This window comes from Scatophagus argus, chromosome 9, assembly GCF_020382885.2.
Source record: "Scatophagus argus isolate fScaArg1 chromosome 9, fScaArg1.pri, whole genome shotgun sequence".
In the NCBI taxonomy this organism is placed as follows: domain Eukaryota; kingdom Metazoa; phylum Chordata; class Actinopteri; family Scatophagidae; genus Scatophagus; species Scatophagus argus.
In genome coordinates this window covers 832,737-856,258 of record NC_058501.1, presented here as the reverse complement: position 1 = coordinate 856,258, position 23,522 = coordinate 832,737, and the positions used below count along the sequence as shown (strand labels likewise).

Sequence of the window (23,522 nt, the reverse complement as noted above, 5' to 3'; positions counted from 1 at the left end):
CCGTCCAGTGGGTGAATCGAACCAGCGACCTTCCTTCAACCTCTAGGCCACGGCTGCCCCCAAACATAGCAAACATTAATTTGAGACGTTCTCATAAGCAATCAAACCCACTGTTACTTCCACTTGCACTTGAGCCATAACTATTCTACAAGTTCCTTTCTATTTGAAAATAACTAACTAACTACACTAAACTACAGCCTTAAATCAAAGTCTGGTCAGTATTTCATCAGTGCTGTCTCAACCATGACATTCTCCACACACAACCCCAGAAAAGGGTGCACTGTAAGGTATGAAAAGTGTCAATAGTAGGTAAAATCTTCACTGTACAGATATTACCAAACATGATTTTAGTTGCAGCTGCAGCTGTCTGCTGCACACTCAATCAAATATCTTCACCACCTGCACATATAGATTCTGCTCAATCATCAACCTTTTATCTAAAAATTATTTCACATGGTGGGGGGAAACCACTTACTGTACATTTTGTTACTGCCATCATTTTGGGAGGATGTGAAGTAGTCAGTCTGATTGCTGTAACCACAAATGTGCAGTGACATCATGCATAATGCAGCATTATGGATGCACAGACTCACACTGTCCTTGCACTGATAAAGAACTATGTGAATGAAAGAATTAATAATATGTCCCTTTTAGCCTCCAATTCAACCAAGAGCAGCTCCATTTCTGCTCAAGAAACATGTCATTGTTGCCATTCATCAACAGGCTCATTTCTATGCATCAACACTCGTGAATAGCTTTGCTTTGACCATTTACACTTAAATATAGGCATGAAGAGGACTGGATATGAGGCTGATCCACATGTGCACTTTTCTAAATTGATTGTGATTTATGAAGGGAGTTTATAAATCACAACAGTTTTTCATTTGCATGGTTTTACAAGTAAGATCCCAGGCCTTGCTAGTTGTTGTTGCAGATATACATGACCATATCATCAGCATACATTTGGCAGTCAAACTTCAGGACATCTCTCAGGTAGGGGACCCCAGTTGTATCCTCATGCTAGTTGAGAGTGGACTTTTCCCAGTAGCCTTCACACATTGTACTCTTCCCTATGAGGTACAAGTCAAACCATTCTAATGCCGATAAGAAAATTGTGATTTAGGAAATTGTTTTAACTGATAAGTTCACAAGATGCATTGTTGGCTGAACTTTACCAACTTTTTTGATATTTACCTCTTTAATTTATTATAGATTTTGATTATTTTGATCCACTGTGTTAGGTGTTGGTTTTACCGAAGTCACTCTGTCAAACAAACAAATAAATAAAACATTGAATTCATTTTAGTTGTTGCATTAGCAGAGATATGTTTGTTGCTACAGTTTGTACATCTTACAGCTCGCCTGAGTTTCTTCAGTAAGTTTCATGACCGCTTTGTTACTTAAAACTGTGTAAATGAGATGATCACCTTCAATTATGCCAATTGCACATTTTTTATTAATACCCAAATATCCTGACTAACCCATGGAAGTTGGAGTTCTTTTCATGGCTGCTCTGCCATGTTTCAATGTATTTGTCATGGAGGATGGTCCTAGAGGCTTCTCTGTAAAGCACACTGAGGTTGGACTTGTGTGCCAAATTCATGTCAATCAGACCTACAGTGTGGGGGACTTAGCCTTTCCAAAGAGCCTTATTTGAACCTTAACTACAGCACTACCAATTGTAAAGCACTTGCACATGGGCAAATTTTAATGTTTCTAGGCCATTCCAGCTCACAGCAATTTTAACTTTTATGCAGTAATGATGATAATAATAATAATAACAATAAACTGGCACAGACACAGAATGTTTCATCAAGTGGATACTGTGTTGCAGCTAATTATTTTGGATAATTATAGTGCTAACACAAGCTCCATAGCCAAAGAATTAGAAGATGCACATGCCATAGGTATCCATGTTCCCATTGTTTAACAGCCAATTGGAGCAAAAATGGACAATCACTAATAAAATCTCAGCACTTTTTTACCTTGTGTTACATCAACATAACAGCTTTAGTATCTGGAAGTTAGAACGCCATCACCATTATCAGGACACTTAGGCAGACACAAAACTTAGAAACAACTCCAAAGCCTGGCATACTGGCCCAAAATGAGTTTGTACATGATGAACCATTTACAGTGCTGTCAGTCTTGTCAAATGCAACAAACCACAGGTATGCGATGGTGGGAAATATTAGAAGAGGACATTTTGGGTGTGGTTGCACGGTGTTGTGGCTGTGGTGGGAAATATTAGAAGTGGACATTTTGGGTGTGGTGGCACGGTGGTGTGGCAGTGGTGGGAAATATTAGAAGTGGACATTTTGGGTGTCGCAGCACGGTGGTGTAGTGGTTAGTATTGTCAGCTCACAGCAAGGGAACCCCCTTGCTGTGATAGGTTTGAGTAGGTTTTTTCAAACAATCACAATTACAAATCCTAATATTTTCTTTAATATTGATATCAGTCGTTAAGAAAACAAATATTAGTCCAATCCAAGTACTAGACTCTCTTTGTGAATGTCTGTGAGGACTAATGGATGCTTGTATGCAAGTTTGTTCACATGTCACTATGGTCTTGTCTCAATACGTACTTTATTGTTGTTTCAAAGCAGACTCATTCATGAGACTCTGTGATATTTTGTCTGAACAGTTTGTCTTCAGCTGGTCCTCCAGGAGTCGCAGGTGTGACTTTCTATGTTGACAGATGGGAAGAAACGTAAAAGTTAGTCTTCATTAGTAAAAGTGTAAATCATTAGTCTTGTTTCATCTTTCTCAGCTACTCATACTGCATGATGTTTAACATTGACCACTGATCAGCACTGGAAGGATCAGAGTGATGTGTTGAATCTCTGCAAAGTTTCGTTATGTTCGCATAATGACAATAAAGACTCTTGATTCTTGATAAATCGGGTTGATGTATTACATTAGAATTAATTCAGATCGCAACCTCCCACAGAGTAGTACAGTAAATTTTGATTAGATTTTGTGCTTAAGGCCCTGCATCGCTATGTGTGGTTATGTTTAATGGCCTCTGCTGTTTTCAGTAGGTTTTTGTCTGTCATCTGCCTGTGGTAGCAACTATTTATACAACATGTCCTGCAGACAGTAGAAAAAGATTAATCGTACTACTGATATTACCATTTCACCAATGACAACAAATCAAATTGTTTATGGAAATTTTGGTTAACTAGTACAATTCATTTTGTTCTATTTTCTGACAATTCAGTATTTTCAGCCATACTAGCAGTATGGCTCTATCAAAATCAGAAGCAGAATCAGAATTCCTTTATTTATCGCCAAGGGAAATTCTTTAAACAGCTCTAGAGCTGTTGGTCAGTTGATTGGTAAACCACTTACAACTGTAAGATGGATTTCTGTGAAATTTGGTTTAGACAGTCGTGATTCCCTCAGGATGGATTGCAATAACTTTGCTAATCATCTGACTTTCCATCCAGCTATAATTACATCAAATACTTTCAGTTAAATCTGAAAGTATTTGATCAAATACTTTCGGATTTAACTGTACTTGTTTTTAGTACAAATTAGCAATTGTTAACAGGCTAACACATCAAACTATGATAATGAACATGAGCCTGCTAACGCCTGCTAAAAAACACCCATTTAATATGAGAAACGGTGCAAATACAAAATAGATCAATGCAATAACAGTCCAGACAACGCGACAATGAACACAGTAAGATACAATACAATACAGTACAATACAATACAGTACAATATGGTGGTAGATGTTAAAGTGACAGTATGGTTAATAAAGTGATGGTATGGATGATGAAGTCACAGTATCGGAGTTAAAGTGAGTGCTGTGTTATTAAGGTTTCTGATTGTGTGCATGTGTGTGTGAGTGTATGTGTGTATTTGTGTCAGTCCTGTCCCTGGGAGTTGAGGAATCTGATGGCTTGGGGAAAGAAACTGTTGCAGGTTCTGGATGTGAGAGTCTGAATGCTCTGGTACTCCTACCAGAAGGCAGGAGGTGAAAGACCATGTGTGCTGGGTGTGTGTCAAAACAATTCTGCTGGCTTTGCAGATGCATTGGTTGGTGTAAATATCTGTCATGGAGAGGAGAGAGACTCCAATGATCTTCTTAGCTATCCTCAGTCAGGATATCTAACTGTCATCTGTCTAACTTTCACTATGCAGGGAGTTGCAATCCTGGATGGTGCAGTTTCCAAACCAGGCAGTCATGCAGCTGCTCAAGACGCTCTGGTGTTCAGTCCCAAGCGGCTCAGCTTTCCAGTCAGGTGTTGAGGAATGATTGACTGATACAAATTTGATTGTATAAGGTGCTATAAATAAATTGAATTGAGTTGAATGCTGAACTGATGTCAGGGAACAGCATTTGGGACGGTGGGACGGTAGTCATTGAGGCAGGACACAGGAGACATCTATGGCACGGGGATGATGGTCGTGATTTTGAAGCAGGTGGGAACGAGGACACTTCTCAGGGAGACGTTGAAGATGTCATTGACGACATCTGGTAGCTGCTCTGCACATCCCCTGAACACTCTACCAGAAATGTCGTCTGGTCCAGCAGCCTTATGGGAGATACACGATATTGCCGAAAGCATTCACTCACCCATCCAAATAATTGAATTCAGGTGTTTCAATCACTTCCATGGCCACAGGTGTATAAAATCAAGCACCTAGGCATGCAGACTGCTTCTACAAACACTTGTGAATGAGTGGGCCGCTCTCAGGAGCAAAGCGAATTCCAGCATGGTACTGTGATAGGATGTCACCTGTGCAACAAATCCAGTTGTGAAATTTCCTAGCTACTAAATATTCCACAGTCAACTGTCAGTGGTATTATAACAAAGTGGAAGCGATTGGGAGTGAAAGCAACTCAGCCACGAAATGGTAGACCATGTAAAATGACAGTGTGGGAGTCGCCAACTCAAGTCAATTGCTACAAACCTCCAAACTTCATGTGGTCTTCAGATTAGCTCAAGAACCGTCCCATGTACAGTGCGTAAAGAGCTTCATGGAATGGGTTTCCATGGCTGAGCAGCTGCATTCAAGCCATACAGCACCAAGTGCATCTAGAGCAGTGGACACGCACTCTCTGGAGTGACGAATCACGCTTCTCCATCTGGCAATCTGATGGACGAGTCTGGGTTTGGTGGTTGCCAGGAGAACGGTACTTGTGTGACTGTGCTGTGCCAAGTGTGAAGTTTGGTGGGGGGGGGGTGGTTATGGTGTGGGGTTGTTTTTCAGGAGCTGGGTTTGGCCCCTTGGTTCCAGTGAAAAGAACTCTGAATGCTTCAGCATACCAAGAGATTTTGGACAATTCCATGCTCCCAACTTTGTGGGAACAGTTTAGGGATGGTCCCTTCCTGTTCCAATATGACTGCGCACCTGTGCACAAAGCAAGGTCCATAAAGACACTGATGAGCGGATGTGGAAGAACTTGACTGGCTTGCACAGAGTATTGACTCAACCCGATAGAACTCCTTTGGGATGAATTAGAGTGAAGACTGCGAGCCAGCCTTGTCGTTCAGCATCAGTGTCTGACCTCACAAATGCACTTCTGGAAGAATGGTCAAAAATTCCCATAAACACACTCCTAAACCTTGTAGAAAGCCTTCCCAGAAGAGTTGAACCTGTTATAGCTGCAAAAGGTGGGCGTCGTCATATTAGTCATGTAAATCGTCATATAAAGGCATATGAGTGAAAACCTTTGGCAATATAGTGTAACTCTGCATAGAGTTCTCTTACATCAGCTGTGGAAAGATAGAGCACTTTGTCACCGCCATGTTTCTCTGTGTCTCAAATGTGCAAAGAATTGGTTCAGCGCACCCAGAAGGGAGAAATTACTCTCACAGGCATGGAGAGTTGTCCTGTAGTTTGTGATGACCTGGATTCCCTGCCACATGCACCAAGTACTGTTGCTGTCCTGGACGTTGTTGTGCACTCTCTGGGTGTACGTGTGCTTTGCCACTCTGTTCTAAGGGCTGTCCTGTCACAATCTCTGAAGGCAGACTCTCTGATCTTAAGTAGTGCATGCACCTCCGCAGTCATCCACGGCTTCTGGTTGGGGCGTGTGGTGACGAACTTGGAAACAGTCACATCATCAATGCACTTGGTGATGTAACTGGTCAATGATGACGTGTACTCCTCGAAGTTGATAGAGTCACAATTGGTTGCAGCCTCCCTGAACATTTGTCAGTGTGCTCAAAGCAGTCCTGGAGAACAGAGGTGGCTCTTGCTGGCCAGGTTTTCATTTGCTTCAGAACCAATTTGGTACGTTTGACAAATGGTCTGTATGCTGGAATTAGCATAAGAGAGATGTGGTCTGAGCACATCCTGCACATCAGCAGGAACAAGTGCTAACATATACTGATGTCAGCTATCATATCTGATCGTAACTAATTTAAGCTGCTCGAACCAGCGAACCGGTGGATCGCTGGTTCGAGTCCCCGTCCCGGTGTCCATGGCTGAGGTACCCTTGAGCAAGGTACCTAACCCCCAGTGCTCCCCGGGCGCTGCACGCGGTTGCCCACTGCCCCGGGTTTGCTGTGTGTGTGTGCACGTCACTTGGGTGGGTTAAATGCAGAGCACAAATTTCGTTGGAGTGAGTTCCCTCCAATGACAAAATATGTCACTTTCATCATTTTTCATCTTGATCGGACTTTCTGGAGCAGTGGTATTAGAGCTGTAATCGGGCCTTAAAAATTAGACTCGACATGGCCCGAGCCCGCCGGAACCCAAATGAACCCATTTTTTTTTTCAAAGCCTGAACCCACTACAACCTGATGTAATTCAAATGTGTGCATGCACACAGCTTTCTTTTTTTGCCTTTTGTGAAGAAGGAGTTGTTTATACATTTTTACCGTCATTTATTCATGATTATCATAAGTTATATGCCGCTTGAAGCTTGGAACAAAAAAACAAAAACTCTGCTAACATCGTCATCTCAGTCAGCCCTCTAAATGGTGAACACTTATAAATGAAATGAGTCTTTCTAAACAAATTAAATCAAAATAAATTTGGTTTGATAAAGATAGAAAATAAAACTAAGATATGTATTTGGCAATAATGAAATAAAATGAAAAATATAAAAAAAAAAATTGAGATTAGGCCAACAACAACCGAAAATGGGATTTTCTTGCGGCTGCCTCTCTCCACAATCAATACGAATAGTATGCCAACGAACCAATAAAAATGTGTCTTTTTTATTTAGCAGATTAGATCAAGATTCTAAATTAGGATGGGTATTTGGCAATAACGAAATTAAGATAAAGGCTGTGTGGGGCTTGCTTCGCCACTGGTCCACAAGCCGACAGCTTCGATTCATCTCCTCAGCATCCATTTCCGCATCTTTCTCGCGCTAAGCGAAATGCATCATCTGGTCTGAGCTCGCATATAATGATAGAAACTAAGCCCGAACCCAGACTTGGGCAACAACCTTCAGCTCTAAGTGGCATTACCCAATCTGAGTAGTACATGTGAGAATGCATCCGCCATCTTGGACAGCAAGATATGACATTACCTATATCCTCTGCATGTATTTGTGTGTCGCAGATAAGACAGATAGGCAGCTACTCACTGCATTTCGGCAAGTGATTTATCCAAGTGGAGTTGTTGTAGCTAGTGCATTGACCCTTTCAAATAGAACCCTCCCATGGTGGTTGACATGTGTCACCGTGTCTGACGGGGCGGGGTAGTGGTTTTGTTTTTAAACATGCTTGATTTGAGTTTGTGAACATACTTTAAACATGTGACACTGCGCCTCTTGCTCAATGTGTGTTGGCATATGTGATGTCTCCAGATCCCTTAGACAGGTTTAACACATCAGGACACATCAGGAGAGAAATGGATACTCTGGAGACAGCCATATTATCACAACAGCAGCTGGGATATTTCACAGGTGACTGTAAGAATCCTCAGAGTTTAATGAACAAATAGTCAGAACAGACAGTAAATTCTTCTGTAGGTTTCACTCTTCTGCTGCAGTGTTTCTGCTGTCTACTCACTTACATACCACAAATCCATTCAGGATATAACTTTTTCTCATTAAGAAATTAAAAATGATTCCCGCTGACTTGTTCAGAGCTCATCATTACAAGTAAATTACATATAGTAGAGACAGGTGTATCAGAAAGATACAAGTCTATTGAATGTGCAGGTTACCTATTCATATAGATTGTAGCATGTACATATAAGGGGAGCGGGTATAGCTATATGGTAGCCCTTTAATTTGCACGACTTAAACACCCAGCAAGTAAGCTGGTGCTGGTGTCTGACCAGCCAGTAGGGCATGAGCTCCCTGCCAAGTGAGAAACCATAGATGATGTTATATTATAACTTAGACAATCATCAGAGTTTTATGTACAGACAGCTCACTTGTCAAAGAGGCTGGTCAGATTTCCTTTATATGTGAATGTGAGCATGCATATTGGGCATGACTTTATTTATGAAAAAAAAATGCTCCAGTAAAACGACTTGAAAATGATCACAGACATACTTTGGGACCTGTTTTACAAGAAGTTTGACAACATCTGACAACATTTTGAGGAGATTAGAATATAACTTTGGCAATTCCAAGAAACTGTATTCTGCTAAATGTGAGTAAAAAATGTCTCCTCACTTTCTTGGCCTACTTCTGTCAGCTGACCCAGTCCATGTGTCTGGGTGGTTGCTGTAGTTGTGTACTCTCTCTAAACAAACCACAGTGTTTTGTTAATCCCAGGCTTCTGCCTTATGTTACAGCCATCAGTTTAAAACCTCCTAGTTCACCGTGCTTCACCGTCCTCCACCATATACATGCTTTCAGGAAGACGCTGTAGATGTGTGTGTGTTCTGCAGACATGGTTGCATGGTCACCCCAGTCCTGTGTAAGTGTCACACACAAGTAGTATATGAGAGGGACTGTGCTGCTGCTACTGTGTAATGCAGCTGTTGCAGTGAGGAAGTGTGCGCTGTTTGGCCTTGAGTGTCAGAGTTTGATGTGGCTTTTTAAAGTCTGATTCCCCCAGAAATATTAAATATTTAAACTGTTCATGAAAAGGCTTTTATACTTCAGAACCTGTTTATTGTTTGCAGAAGGTGCTAATCCTGTGAAAACAGTTGTATAATGTGGCACTGTTCAGGTCAGAAGTTCAGGTCAGACCGGGAATATCTTGGTTTGGTTTTAGAGAATACACATTCTTAGATGGAAAAGCCTTAGACTGCAGGTGTGCAGCATGGTCAGATCAAAATGATATAAAGTTGCATTATGGAAAAACTAAAATCCAGATTTTAGACTTAGATTAAAGGGCAGGATATGTCAGCTTCTGATGCTTGATTTTGGCCATTCTTTTTCTAATGTTTCTTTTGTAATTCCTTCACTTTTGCAGAAATGTAATACTATGTTGCTGGAGCAGCCTTTGATTTTGTAAAATGGCTCATCATTTCCGGCAAAAATATCTTTTTAATCAGTGGTGGTGTATAATGGGCAGTCAAGGATGAAAGTGGTGCGTAACCACAGGTCTTTGTGTCACAGTTGTTGTATCTATATGCAAAATATATAAAATAAATAAAAATGCTCAATATGATGTTTTTATTTCCAAAGGTTTACTAGCAGGTTTATTGTTCTTTTTATCTTTGTCTTATTTTTTTTCTTTTAGAGTTACATAGAAACAGCCCAGTATTTTGTTAGATCTTTAACACATTATCTTTGGTCATGGCTGTTAGGTCCAAATGTTTCCATAGTGTCATTTTGATCTAAGACTTTATTCGCATGTCTGTGTAGCTCACTTTAGAGAAGAGCATCAACTAAATGCCTCGATGCAACAGTGAGCTTCTTAGCTTCTTACCGAAAATTTTATTCCTTTCATACTCCATCAGCCGTTCTCTCATTTCTTGTAGATGTTATCCCTCCTACACACTTCAACCCTTACTTCAGGCGGCTGACATTTGATGTGTCCTCCATGGAGAAGAACGCCTCCAACCTGGTAAAGGCTGAGCTCAGGATCTTCCGACTTCAAAACCCTGGAGCCAGAGTGTCTGAGCAGCGTATTGAGCTATACCAGGTATACACACTTTCCTTTGGACTGACATCAAAAACTGCCATGGTTCCCCACCAATTCAAGAGTGACTCAAGTGTTACTTTGGTGAATTCTTTGGGCTCAGAAAAATTCACCAAAGTATCCTGTAAAGGGTCACAGAGGCTTGAAGGCAATCTCAGGTGACATTTGGCAAGAGCTAGGGTACACTCTGGACAGGTACACTCTCGCCAGTCAATCACAGGGCCAATATACAAATATGAAATACTATTCATGCGCACATTTACACCTACAGGAAATTTAGAGTCACCTTTTAACTTAACCTGCATGTGTTTGGACTATTTATGCAGAGTCTGCATAAGTCTGCTTTTAATATCAGAAATACATTCCCTACATATTGTATGTTATATGTACCTGTGAAAACAAATACAATGTTTATACATAGACTGTGACCAAACATTACATGACAATGTAATTACCTAAAGAAGATCCCAGGATTTGTAATCGTGGTTTGAGATGAAATTCTTTTGTCCTAGATGTCAGATCATATCACTTGATGACTTGTATGATTGCCAAGTTTTTTGGTTTAGAAGCAGTTGTTGTGGTGATATATGCAGTAGAAATGCAGTTAAACTTGGTTTGCTGAGTTTAGATGCAGGTGGAACAGTTTCAGAAGACTGAAAGCGGCTGACCAATGAGAGCAGACTGGGCTTTTCAAATGACAGGCGTTAAAATGGACTGTTTCAGACAGAGGATGAAAATAGGTGGAGCAGCAATTAAAGGTAGGAAAAATAAACATTTTCTACTAGACCCCTCCCAATATAAAAATATGAACCTAAAAATGATCTTTATATGGCTTTAATTTGTTTATTCACACAAAATCTCTACTTTTTTAAATGAATATTGTACAACATGTAACAGTGATTCATGATCCCGTCGTGAATGCTGTTGCACTAATAGTTTTCTGGTATGGCTTAAGTAGGAGTTACTACAGGATGCACAAATGAAGTCCCAGTGCATTTACTACATAGATAATGTCAGTTTACTCACAGCTGAAGCATATCGTAGGCTCTCCTGATTTACTTCTACAGTTAAAGATTGCCACTTGCAGAAATGCAAACTTCCTTGGTAGGAAATCCACAGAAAAGCCCTGGCCATGGCAGCTGATAGGCAGCAAATCTGTAGAAGGACTGTACATGAAAAGCACAGCTATCAAAAGGAGGCATAAATAGAAAAAAATAACATGGCAATAGGATTCTACAGTCTGAAAGAAAGTAAAAAAAACTGGAAGATATATATATATATATAATAAATAACAACTGTATTGCACATTTGGCCCTGAAATCACCCATGGCTGCCTGTCAGCACGTTCCCATGCTGTTCTTACATCCAGACAAGGAGATGACAGCTGGACTAAACATGGCTCCAAACAGAAGGTTTTCTCACGCAAACACAGTGCCTGTAGCTGCGTGAAGGGTGAAGGGACGGACCACAATGAAGGGGGAGACCCGATATGACCCACCTCATTAGAAAATATTTCTGCCTTTTCATGTGGAGATGGGACTTGGTGTGATAATTATTTTGTGGCTGCCTCTGTAGATCAGACATTTAAATGTCTCCTGAGACTTAGCAGTGAAATGTAAAAGTACAATTTCTTATTAAATTCTGGTTTTGATCAGTTAAAACTCCCAATGAAATCACAAGAATCATATAATTTGCTTAAGGAACTTTTTAATGAAATGTGCCTCCAGGCTTATTCTGTTTGTACCCGTTAGCACCAACTTATTATGTACATTATGTTACTGTTCACAGCAGGATGTTGCACTGTGCAACAAGAGGACTGATTGTACACACACTTTTGCAGAATCAGAGGGTGAAGCTTTAAATTTCCCACATAAGAGAGGTCTGATTTCTTGCTCTTAGTTGTCATAGATAAACTTTTATTTAGCCAAAACAACAATTATGTTTAATCTAACTCCACAACATCTAACACATCTAACATCACAACTCAGTTCTGTCATGACACACACTCACAAAACATTTACGGCTATTTTTGGAAATATTAGAAAGCAAAGCTCTAAAATTTCAGTGTTTCAGTAGTTCTTAAATTCTTAATGAAAATCAGTCTGTCCCAGTTTAAAGCGGGTATCTTTAAAAGAGTGACTTGCCATTTTCCAAGTCAATCAGGTGCCCACAGGCTGACTGAAACAGTTATTGCTTGTCGTATCCATTCCTTCTCTCCTGAAGTGTCATGTGACCTTCAGATAAACTTTGTGATGTGAAATACTTGTGACAAGGCAGGCAAGCAACTTCAAGCAGACCCAAGATAAATAAATAAAAACCAAAATAAACAAGTAAAAGAGTACTTTAAAAAAGGAAAACATTGCATACATCATGGAAACAGTGTATACATGTGCAGGAAAAGTATGTACATGTGCATGGAAACAGTTTATACATGTGCAAAAACAGATCAGGTGTGCAATATTAAAGTATGTGTGCAAAGTAGGTGAAGGAGATGATATGATGAAAGTTACTGGTTTAAAAGTCTAATGAGGACACTTTTTGTAAGTCTAGTAAGTCTGTGCCTGGATGCTCCGGCAACGTCTGCCAGACGGCAGCAGTGAGAAGAGTCTGTGACTGGGGTGTGGGATGTACAGTGTATGGTGTATAGGATCCTTGATGACCTTTTGTGCTTTTCTGAGGCATCGTGTGTTGAAGATGCTTTGCAGAGAGGGGAAGGTGACAACCAGCGATGTGCTCTGCCATCTTCACCACCCACTCAAAACACTTGAGGTCCACAGCAGTGCATCCCTTTTGTAGAATGTTGATATACTTCAAAGTGGAAACACCGTTAAAACTTTGAAATTATATGCAAGAGAATTGTGCATCACTTCTATCTATTTTCTATACCGCTTATCCGTCAGGGTAGCAGGTCCCATTTGACTACGGAAGAGAGGTGGGGTACACCCTGGACTGGTCGCCAGTCGCCTGTACATTTTATTTACTCTGTCAATGGAAAACATACTTTGATGTACCATTTCATACAACTTCAAGAATAAGAATAATAAGAATAAGAATCACTTTATTGACAGTATATATATTTTTACATACACACACTGAATTCGTCTTCTGCATTTATCCCATCCTTAGTTGAACACACATGCAACACCCGGCAAATTACATGAAGTGAAACACACACAGGAGCAGAGGGCAGCATCAAGCGCCCGGGGAGCATATTGGGGGGTTAAGTGCCTTGCTCAAGGGCACATCAGCCAGCTAATGGGTGGGGGGGGGGGACAATTTTTTCGCATTAATCACTCCACCACACCCAAATTTTTCCTGCCCGTCTGGTGGGGAAATCGAACCGGTGACCCTCCGATCACAAGCCGCTTCTCCAACCTCTAGTCCACGGTAGTATTTCTTAAAACACACCAATTCAAACTTCAAACAAGAAACCTCTTTTTGACCTCTTGAGTGAAAATTATGTTCATTAAAGTCCACTTAATTGCACTAGCATGTCCACCCCCACCAGAAATGCACTGAACCAAGTTTCTACAAACATTGCTGGCAGCTACACAGCTCTCCTGCAAACACTCCCCTCTTGTCATCTCCAGTGACTTCAACCATGCCTCCCTGTTCTCCACTCTCCACTTTTACACACTATGTTACATGCTACATGGGGGACACTAAGACTTTGCACTTACTGTATGCAAACATAAACAAACCACATCTAGTCACACAACCAATCTAGACCTCTCTGGCTGCCACTCGTCCCCTCCCTCACACCTTCTGCACCCCCTTCAGGCCACCTCACTTCACACCTCATCTCTTCCCCACCATGAGAGCGATGGTGCCACACATACCCACACACCAGTATAGGTTCTTAGTCATCCAGGTCATACTAGTTGAATCCTGGAAACCTTGACTCCCACCACCCATTGGAACACAAACTTGGAGTCATCAGGACTCTACACCACCAGGCAAAGAGTATTCCCTCCAAGGAAGTGGGAAGAAAGATGGAACGCTCATATATCAGAGCTCACATCGCTCACACAGCAGAGAAGCATCAGAGAAGCAAACATGTGGCTATCCAAACTGGACCTTTGTCAAATCAACTAGGAAACACAGAAATCAACACCAAACTTCAACCACTGATAAACAGAACAGATGGAAAAACGCTGTTGTTCCCTATGTGGTGGGGTTGTCTGAGAAACTCAGAAGGATTTTCTTAAAGCACAGCACCTCCACACACCTCAAACCCAGCAATACCCTCAGACAAAGACTGGCCCATCCTAAAGACAAAACACAGACAAACTAAACAATGTGGTATATGCAGTAAAATGAGGGAGGAGTGCTCAGACCTTTACATAGGGGAAACCAAATAACCACTCCACAGACACATGGCACAGCACAAGAGGGTCAGCTCTTCCGGACAAGACTCAGCTGTGTATCTGCATCTCGAGGATAAGGGACACACCTTTGAGGACTCAAATGTTCACATTTTGGACAAAGAAGATTGATGGTTTGGGAGAGGTTTGAAAAAGGCCATCTATGTCCAGATAGAACATCCATCTTTGAACACAACTTTCAGCCACCTGTAATGCGGCTTTGAGATCCCTCCCCAGACAGTTCAACCCCCATTTGCACCATCTCTCATGTGACCCTAACGACTCACATGATGGAGTAGGACAATGACTCACTAATGAGTCACACCTTGGCTCATGTGACCGACTTACGACTTACGTGATGGCATGAAGTGTCAACAATCCTCAAGCCCGCACCCAAGGTGACAACCTCACTAAAAGTTAAATAACTGGACTTCCCCTTCAATCCCAGAACTGAAGATGCCTTTTGGATGAGAGGTGAAACAACCTAAAGATATCCGGTTGCCTTCGCTTCTAGCACTTCACTGATGATACAGCCATCATCAGACTTGTATCAGAGGGGAATGACCTAGAATATAGTAAAGTGGCTAAGGACAAGGTCAACTGGTGTGAATGCAACCACCCTCACATCAATGCCAGCAATACAAAGGATATGGTAATTGACTTCTGCAGGAAGGCCACACAGACTTCACCAGTGAACATCTACTAACTTGACATTGAGATAATGGGAGCGTACAGGTACCTGGGTGTTCACATAGTTCACAGTTCAATGAACTGAACTGGTCAGATATCACTAGTGTCCTGTACAGGAAGGGACAAAATCGCCTACACCTGCTGAAGAGACTGAGGTACAAATCCTTTGTACACAACTGTATATTTGTTGTACTGTAAATATAACCTTGTATTTCTTTGTTTTTATATACATATATATATATTTTAAATACCTTTTCTGTATTTTTTGCACAACCAAATTCTCAAATAAATCCTCAATAAAGTCTCATCTCAGCTCATCTTATCTTATATCAGCAAATGTATTGATGTGATAAAATCATAAAATCATTCCTTACCCAGAAGCTTGGGTGAATGGAGAAGTGAGGACCATATCTAACGCCAAAAAGCTGCCTTTCAGTCAGGTGACAAGAAAGCATACAACACTGCCAGAGCAAAACTGACAGGTGATATGTAGGAGAAAAGGGGAGTTGGAGAAGTCAAAACCAGCATCACTAAAGAAATATGTCAGGCGATTTGAAAACATCACAGGAACACCTTCATCATGTGTGAGGGCACGTTGTCAGATGAGCTTAATACATTTAGTGCTAACCACAGCAGATGTGAGGAAAAAATCTGCTGACCATGATGCTTACTTTGATCTCTTCAACGAATAGTCAGCTGTTAAGTCTACTCCACCTCCAGAGAACCAGCCACTGTTAGTATCCACGGCAGATGTGAGAAAAAACCTGCTGACCATGACAAGGGATCAGATGCTGTTTGTTGAAGGGCGGCTGTGACTCAGGAGGTAGAGCAGGTTGTCTACTTATCAGAAGGTTGGTGGTTTGGGCCATGTTACAACACATTATAAAAACTATTTCATTACAAAGATATCACTATAATTCTTTTCTATATTTTGTTTCTTTGTCTTTGTTTGTGTCTGAGTTTCTGTGTCTCCTTTGCCAGATTTCCTACACCAGCCCTAACAAGGGAGCTCAGTAAAAGCAGCAGGAATAGTGTTTTTCAGATTAGGCAGAGGTGAGCCAAAATAAACACATGGTTCTCAAGGATAGCAGAATAATGGAGGTCGGCATTTGAATATGCTCTCACTGCTTCTCCCAGACCTGTCCAATCAGAGAGAAAAGAGCAGACTGCTACAGCCCTCAACCAGCTGACTTACAACGTGGCTGAAATATCATCCAGGATTTATTCAGAAGCCCAACTGAATTTGAAACACAATAGTATCATTAGATGTATCAAATAAAAGCCTTCCATCATTAATATCTGTTCAAACTCAGACAGTGTCATGCTTTTTCCACTGCCTCCCAACACCAAACACAGCTATGTTCACCTGCTGCTGCCTGCATTGAAACCCGCAAGGCCATCATACATGGAGCTGTTCTTAACTTAATTCTGTCTGTTTAGGTTCACACTGCACTGCAAGCAAATAGCACAGCCACATTGTGTTCACACAAAAAAGTACAAAAGTAGACAGCACTTTGGTTAGTCAGTCCTTCAAGATAGATTTTGATGTGTGTGTTTACCTAGAGTTTAGACTATAATGGGCATATCACACACATCAGTTCCTAATGACCACAGGACCAAAAAGTATGGCACAAGTGAAATGAAATGACAGGACCCAGAAAAACAGAGCAGTTGATACAAATTTGTGCAAGACATTCATGATTCTGAGACAGTATATTTTAATGTTTTCAAGGCTCCCGCTTTTCATGAGCCTTTATCAGTGTTGGGTTGTTGTAGTGTTATAGTATGGATGTTTGGGTGCACAATGTACCTGACTTTGACACAGGAGCTCAACAATCTTACCAACAGCCACTATATTTCTTTTAACCTTGCCCAAAACAACTAAAACAAAGTAGTTTAGGTGTGTAATCCTAACCAAAACCACAGAGGTAACAGATCAGGAAACACTCATATGAGTCATTTCAAGATAATTACAGGTTAATTTTGTTGTCAGTGCTTTTAACACTGAATCAGTAGTAGTTATAGACATAGTAGATAGTGACAGCTGATTTTTGAAGAATTAGAATTCCAAGCTAGCATATCCGTAATGTAATTTTGACTAGTTAACTAACTTAAATTGAATATTTCTACAATTAATTTCTCTCTAGCTAATTAAATTGTTGATATCGACAATTCAATTCTTAGCATTGGAAATATTCATTGTAGATATCTAACATTGCTTTTTTTATTACAGATATCATGAATGGAAATTTAAATATCTAAAATTAAATTCTGACCAGTCAAAATTTCAATTAATAATATGTTGGCTTTAGATATTGAAAAAGGACTTATGGGAAATATCTCATTACATTTTCAATAGTTCCTTTTTCAGCATGCGGACATTTATTTGTAGATATCTGTAATCATTATTCTTACCAATGAAAAAGGAATTACTGATATCTATAAGTAATTCTGTCTCTAAATTTCAACTTCATTACTGCAACCCAAACCACTCCTGTCCAACTATGGCCAATTATAACATTAAATCAGCTCTACTGATTTAATGTACTGTGGTGCGTGTTTCCTCATATCCACACTGAGTTTACTACAAAACCCCAGAAGAACTTTTGCAAGCATCCTAGTATATTTTTTATATAGTACATACTTTGATAAATAGCTGTAAAATGTTATTTCAGTTTCTCAACTTCAACCTGTCATGCCTCTATTTTTTCTACAGATTTTAGGACACAAAGACCTGACGTCCCCAACACAACGCTACATTGATAGCAAGGTGGTACGAACACAAACAGAGGGAGAGTGGCTGTCTTTTGATGTGACAGAGGCAGTGAGTGAATGGCTGAATCACAGAGGTGACTGCATATTCATCCCATCACTGGAGCTCAATCCTCCTGATTTATTGTTGAATATTTTATGTTCCTCATTATTTTATTGTTGGACATTGTTATATTGTGTTGACATCTTGACTATTGCTTTTCCACAGACAGAAACAGTGGATTCAAGATCAGCCTGCACTGCCCATGTTGCACATTTGTACCATCAAATAACTACATTATTCCCAATAAGAGTGAGGAGCTGGAGGCACGATTTGCAGGTGAATTGATCAAAAATTTTTTAAGGGATGGTAAATTATAAGTTTGGTACGGGCACTCTTTAATTTAAACAACTTATATAAGTTTGTTACAAAAATGGAATACCCAAAATGCAGACAATAAACCAGGAACAAAAAAGTCAAATTTCAGACAAACTGCCTGACACCTGGAGAACATGGGCAACTAAGGATCTAGGGAACAGAGACCAAGGGTGAATAAGTGGGGTGCAGGAAAACCTAAAAACTAAGACCCCAGGCTAATGTCCTGAGCCCAGATGAGGGCTCTCTAGGCTGAGCTGGAGACTGGGCATAACCCCTCTGCAGGTTGAGCCGGAGGCCAGTGGCATAGGCGAAGATACCCTTGAGGTTGGGCAGGAGGCCGATGGTGAAGGCCTCGATCCTCTGGGGGTGGAACTCCAGGCTGCCGTTGAAAACAGAGAACCTTTCTGGACGTCGAATTTATTTTTGGTATACAGGGTCCTCTACCAATCAGGCTGCTGCAACACAGAGACTGACAGGTTGCACTTTAGGTTTCTGCGGCAGCACAGAGACTTGCAAGTTGCCGCTGCAGCACAGGGACTGGAGATTGCTGGCTGCTGGTCTGGCTTAGCGTCTGCAAAGATTTCTAAAAGTTTTTTTCTGGAAGTTCTGGCTGGGGTTTAGAGTCAACTTGCCAACTAATTAACTAAGGATTTATAGCAGAGATTGGCCGGACTTGGAACCTGGAAAAGATGTTGGTCCAGTTGCCGACTGAGGACCAGGAGTAGAGGTCCTGAAGTCACTCTGGCAAAAAATGCTTTAGCCAGAGATCATAATCAATCTAACTTGGCTTTTATTTTTAAACAAAAATTCAAGGACTGTCTTCAGACATCTTTATTGTCCACTAAGTGGCATCAGAGCAAGGCACATACACCAATCAGCTATACCATTATGAAAACCGCCAGGTGAAGTGAATAACACTGATTATCCTGTTACACCTGGCACCTGATGGTAGGTGTGATATATTCAATTCAATTCAATTCAGTTTATTTATATAGCGCCAATTCACAACAAAAGTTATCTCATGACACTTTCCAATTAGAGCAGGTCTAGACCAAACTCTTTAATTAAACTGTAATATAGAGAGCCCAATATTCCCCTTGAGCAAGCACTTGGCGACAGTGGCGAGGAAAAACTGCCTTTTAGAAGGCAGAAACCTCGGAGCAGAACCCGGCTCAAGATGGGTGGCAATCTGCCTTGACTTGGTTGGGTTGAGAGAGGGAGAGAGAGCGAGCAGGAGGGGGAGAGAGAGAGAGAGAGAGAGGGAGAGGGGGTGGGGTGTGAGAGAAGGAGCACACAAGCAGAGATGCATAGCAGCAGTAATAATACCAGACGTATTGGAAATGTAGATAATGATAATGACAATGAAGTATACAGAAGGTATTATGGTGATTTTGATTTCAGCAGGACCGCAGCAGGAGGTCCAACCACGATCGATAGGAACCTGCAGGACAAGAAAGCACAAGGACTCCAGGGAAGAAGTTGAGTTAGTGATATGCATTAATGGGACATGAATGTGTGCAGAAGGAGAGGGAGAGGAAGAAAGAGCTCAGTGCGTCATGGGAGGACCCGCGGTAGTCCAAGCCTATAGCAGCATAACTAGGGGACAGGCTAGACCAGCCCTAACTATAAGATTTATCAAACAGGAAAGTTTTTAGTCTACTCTTAAATATAGAGAGGGTGTCCTCCTCCCGGACCGAAACCGGAAGATGGTTCCATAGTAGAGGAGCTTGATAACTAAAGGCTCTGGTTTCTAATCTACTTTTGAGGACTCTAGGAACCACACGTAGCCCTGCATTTTGGGAATGCAAAGCTCTGGTGGGATAATAGGGTACTATTAACTCTTTAAGATAGGATGGTGCCTGACCGTTCAGGGCTTTATATGTGAGGAGAAGAATTTTAAAATCTATCCTGAATTTTACAGGTAGCCAATGTAGAGAAGCCAGAACAGGAGAAATATGATCTCTCATGCTGGTTCTTGTCAGTAGTCGTGCTGCAGCGTTCTGCATTAGCTGGAGAGTCTTTATAGATTTATTGGGGCAGCCTGAGTTACAAAAATCCAGTCTGGAGGTAATGAATGCATGGATTAATTTTTCTGCATCTTTCTGACTCAGGATGTGCCTAATTTTTGCGATATTGCGGAGGTGAAAGAATGCAGTCTTTGAAATATTCGCTATGTGTGAGTTAACAGACATGTCCTGGTCAAAGATAACTCCTAAATTCCTTACAGTGGAGCTTGTGGCCACGGCTAAGCCATCTAGCATTGCAATATCACTGCGTAATTTGTTTCTAAGGTGTTCGGGGCCCAAAACAATAACTTCAGTTTTGTCTGAATTTAGAAGTAGGAAATTGCAGGTCATCCAGGTTTTATGTCTTTAAGACATGCCTGAAGCCTGACTAGCTGATTTGTTTCATCTGATTTCATTGATAAGTACAATTGTGTGTCATCCGCATAACAAGGAAAATGTATGGAGTGTTTCCTAATAATATCACCGATGGGGAGCATATACAGGCTGAATAATATTGGCCCAAGGACAGAACTTTGGGGAACTCCATGACTAACTTTTGTGAGTGTGGACGATGTATCATTAACATGAACAAATTGAAATCGATCTGATAAATAAGACTGAAACCAACATAATGCAGTTCCTTTGATGCCAATTAGGTGTTCCAGTCTATGCAGTAATATAGAGTGGTCAATGGTGTCAAATGCAGCACTAAGGTCTAACAGTACAAGGACAGAGATAAGTCCCTTGTCTGATGTAGGGAGGAGCTCATTTGTGACTTTGACCAATGCTGTTTCTGTGCTATGATGAGCTCTAAAGCCAGATTGAAAATTTTCAAATAAATTATTTTGAAGGAAGTCTCATAACTGATTGGCGACTGTTCTTTCAAGGATCTTGGAAAGAAATGGAAGGTTAGTCTATAGTTGCTAGGTTTGACTACAGCTACTTTAAAGGACTGGGGTACATAGCCTGTTATCAGGGACAGATTGATCATGTCTAATAGACAGGTGCTAAGTAAGGGTAAAGCTTCTTTGAGAAGGTTGGTAGGGATGGGGTCTAAGACGCATGTGGTTGGCTTGGATGAATATAGGAGTGAATATAGCTGATGGGGATCAATAGGAGAAAAGCAGTCAAGATGATTATCTGTTTCTACTGTTGGTTCTAAGACACTAATGTTTGATGTTAGATCAGTACCAGCTGAGGTCAGTAGGTGCTGAATTTTGTCTCTAATGTTTAGAATCTTATCGTTAAAAAAGGTTATAAAGTCATTGCTGCTGAGGGTCACAGGGATACAAGGCTCGATAGCACTGTGGCTCTCTGTCAGCCTGGCTACAGTGCTGAAGAGAAGTAATAGGCTGCTCTGGCAGTCCGTAGGGCCTTCCTATATAATCTAAGACTATCTTGCCAGATTGAGCGAGATTCAACAAGTTTGGAGGAATGCCATTTCCTCACAAGTTTTGCACATTTTTCTTTAATTTGCGAACCTCTGTATTATACCAGGGTGCAAGTTTCTTTTGCTTTATGAGTTTCTTTTTAGCGGAGCAACAGAGTCTAAAGTCGTCCTTAATAAGCTTGCAGCATCGACCACGAAATGGTCGATTTGAGAGGGAATATTGTAGTGTTCACTGGTATGGGGACATGATACTGAAGGTAATGACAATAGAACTGTTTCTTTAAATTTAGCCACAGCACTATCAGACAGGTACCTAGTGTATCTTGGTGGTATGAAGTCAAATAGTATAAACTCAAAAGTTATTAAACAATGGTCAGACAGAAGAGGATTTTGTTCAAAGACTACTAAATGTTCTACTTCAATGCCATATGTCAGAACAAGGTCAAGAGTGTGATTGAAGCAGTGAGTGGGTTCATGTACACACTGACAGAATCTGATTGAATCTAAGAGAGAGATAAATGCTGCGTGAAGGCTATCATTACTATCATCCACGTGGATGTTGAAATCGCCCATAATAATAACTTTATTAGTTTTAAGGACCAGACTCGATAGGAACTCTGGAAATTCCAGTAAAAATTCAGAGTATGGGCCAGGAGCGCGGTACACTACAACAATAAAAATTAGTTGTATTGTTTTCCAGGTAGGGTGTGAGAGAGTAAGAATAAGGCTTTCGAATGAATGGTAGTTGACTTTGGGCTTTGGACTAAATGATAGGTTTGGGTAAAAAATGGCGGCAACTCCACATCCTCGGCCAGTGTCTCCAGGAATGTGAGTATTAATATGACTTTGGTCAAACAAAATAAATCTATATTATTGTCCAATATTAACTCATTCACTAGTACAGCTTTAGATGAGAGAGATCTAACATTTAACAGTCCACATTTAATTCTCCTATTTGTTGTAGCTGTGGAGGTGTTGGTGTTGATCTTTATTAGATTTTTATGTATAACTCCTCTTTTTGAATTTAGTTCAATTAATTTAAGTGGTCGGGGGACAGACACAGTCTCTATGGGATATTGGGTGGGTAACTGTAATGGAAGCGCAGAGAGGCGTGTAGGACTGCAACTCTGCCTCGTGGTCTCAACTCTGGGTTGTCAGGGTTTTGGTTTAATAAGAAACTCAGATTTCTAGATATGAGAGCTGCTCCATTCAAAGTGGGATGAATGCCATCTCTCCTAATGAGACCAGGTCTTCCCCAAAAGGTCTGCCAGTTATCTTCTGACAATTATATAATAGGCAGCAAGTGAATGTTATGTCCTTGGCATTGGAGAGACTTTGACAAGGGCTAAATTATGATGACTACACGACTGAGTCAGAGCATGTCCAAAACTGCAACTCTTGTGGGATGTTCCTGGTCTGCAGTGGTCAGGACCTACCATAAGCGGGCAAAAGATGTATGTATATATATATGTGTGAGCTGAAAAGGTCAAAGCTGGTTCCAACAGAAAGGTGTCAGAATACATATTGAACCATACTTTGTTGCATATGAGGCTGTGTAGTTGCAAACTGGTCAGGGTGCACATGCTGAGCCATGTCTGCAGCCAAAGGTGCCCACAATGGGCATGTGAGCATCAGAACTGGACCACATATGTTTGCTTTTCCATTGTGTGGGTGGCTGGGTGTATATGCATCACTTACCCATGGAAAACATGGCACCAGGATGCACTACTATAATAAGGCAAGCTGGCGGAGGCAGTGTGATACTTTGGGCAATGTTCTGCTAGGAAACCTTGGGTTCTGCCACTCGTGGATGTTACTTTGACACGTACCATCAGCCTAAACATTGTTGTTGACCAAGCAGACCCCTTCATGAGAACTGTATTTCTTAATGGCAGCGGTCTCTTTCAACAGGAAAATGTGCCA

At 41.0% G+C, this 23,522-nt stretch overlaps 1 protein-coding gene across 1 annotated transcript in view; it reads left to right on the top strand.

Annotated features, from left to right (window-relative positions):
- The window catches only part of tgfb2 (transforming growth factor, beta 2), a 56,001-nt gene that overhangs the window by 19,562 nt on the left and 12,917 nt on the right, over positions 1-23,522 (top strand). The window contains exons 2-4 of the mRNA XM_046399322.1: positions 9,859-10,022; positions 17,790-17,922; positions 18,054-18,164. Coding sequence (XP_046255278.1) covers positions 9,859-10,022; positions 17,790-17,922; positions 18,054-18,164 — 408 coding nt within the window. The remainder of the gene's footprint in view (positions 1-9,858; positions 10,023-17,789; positions 17,923-18,053; positions 18,165-23,522) is intronic.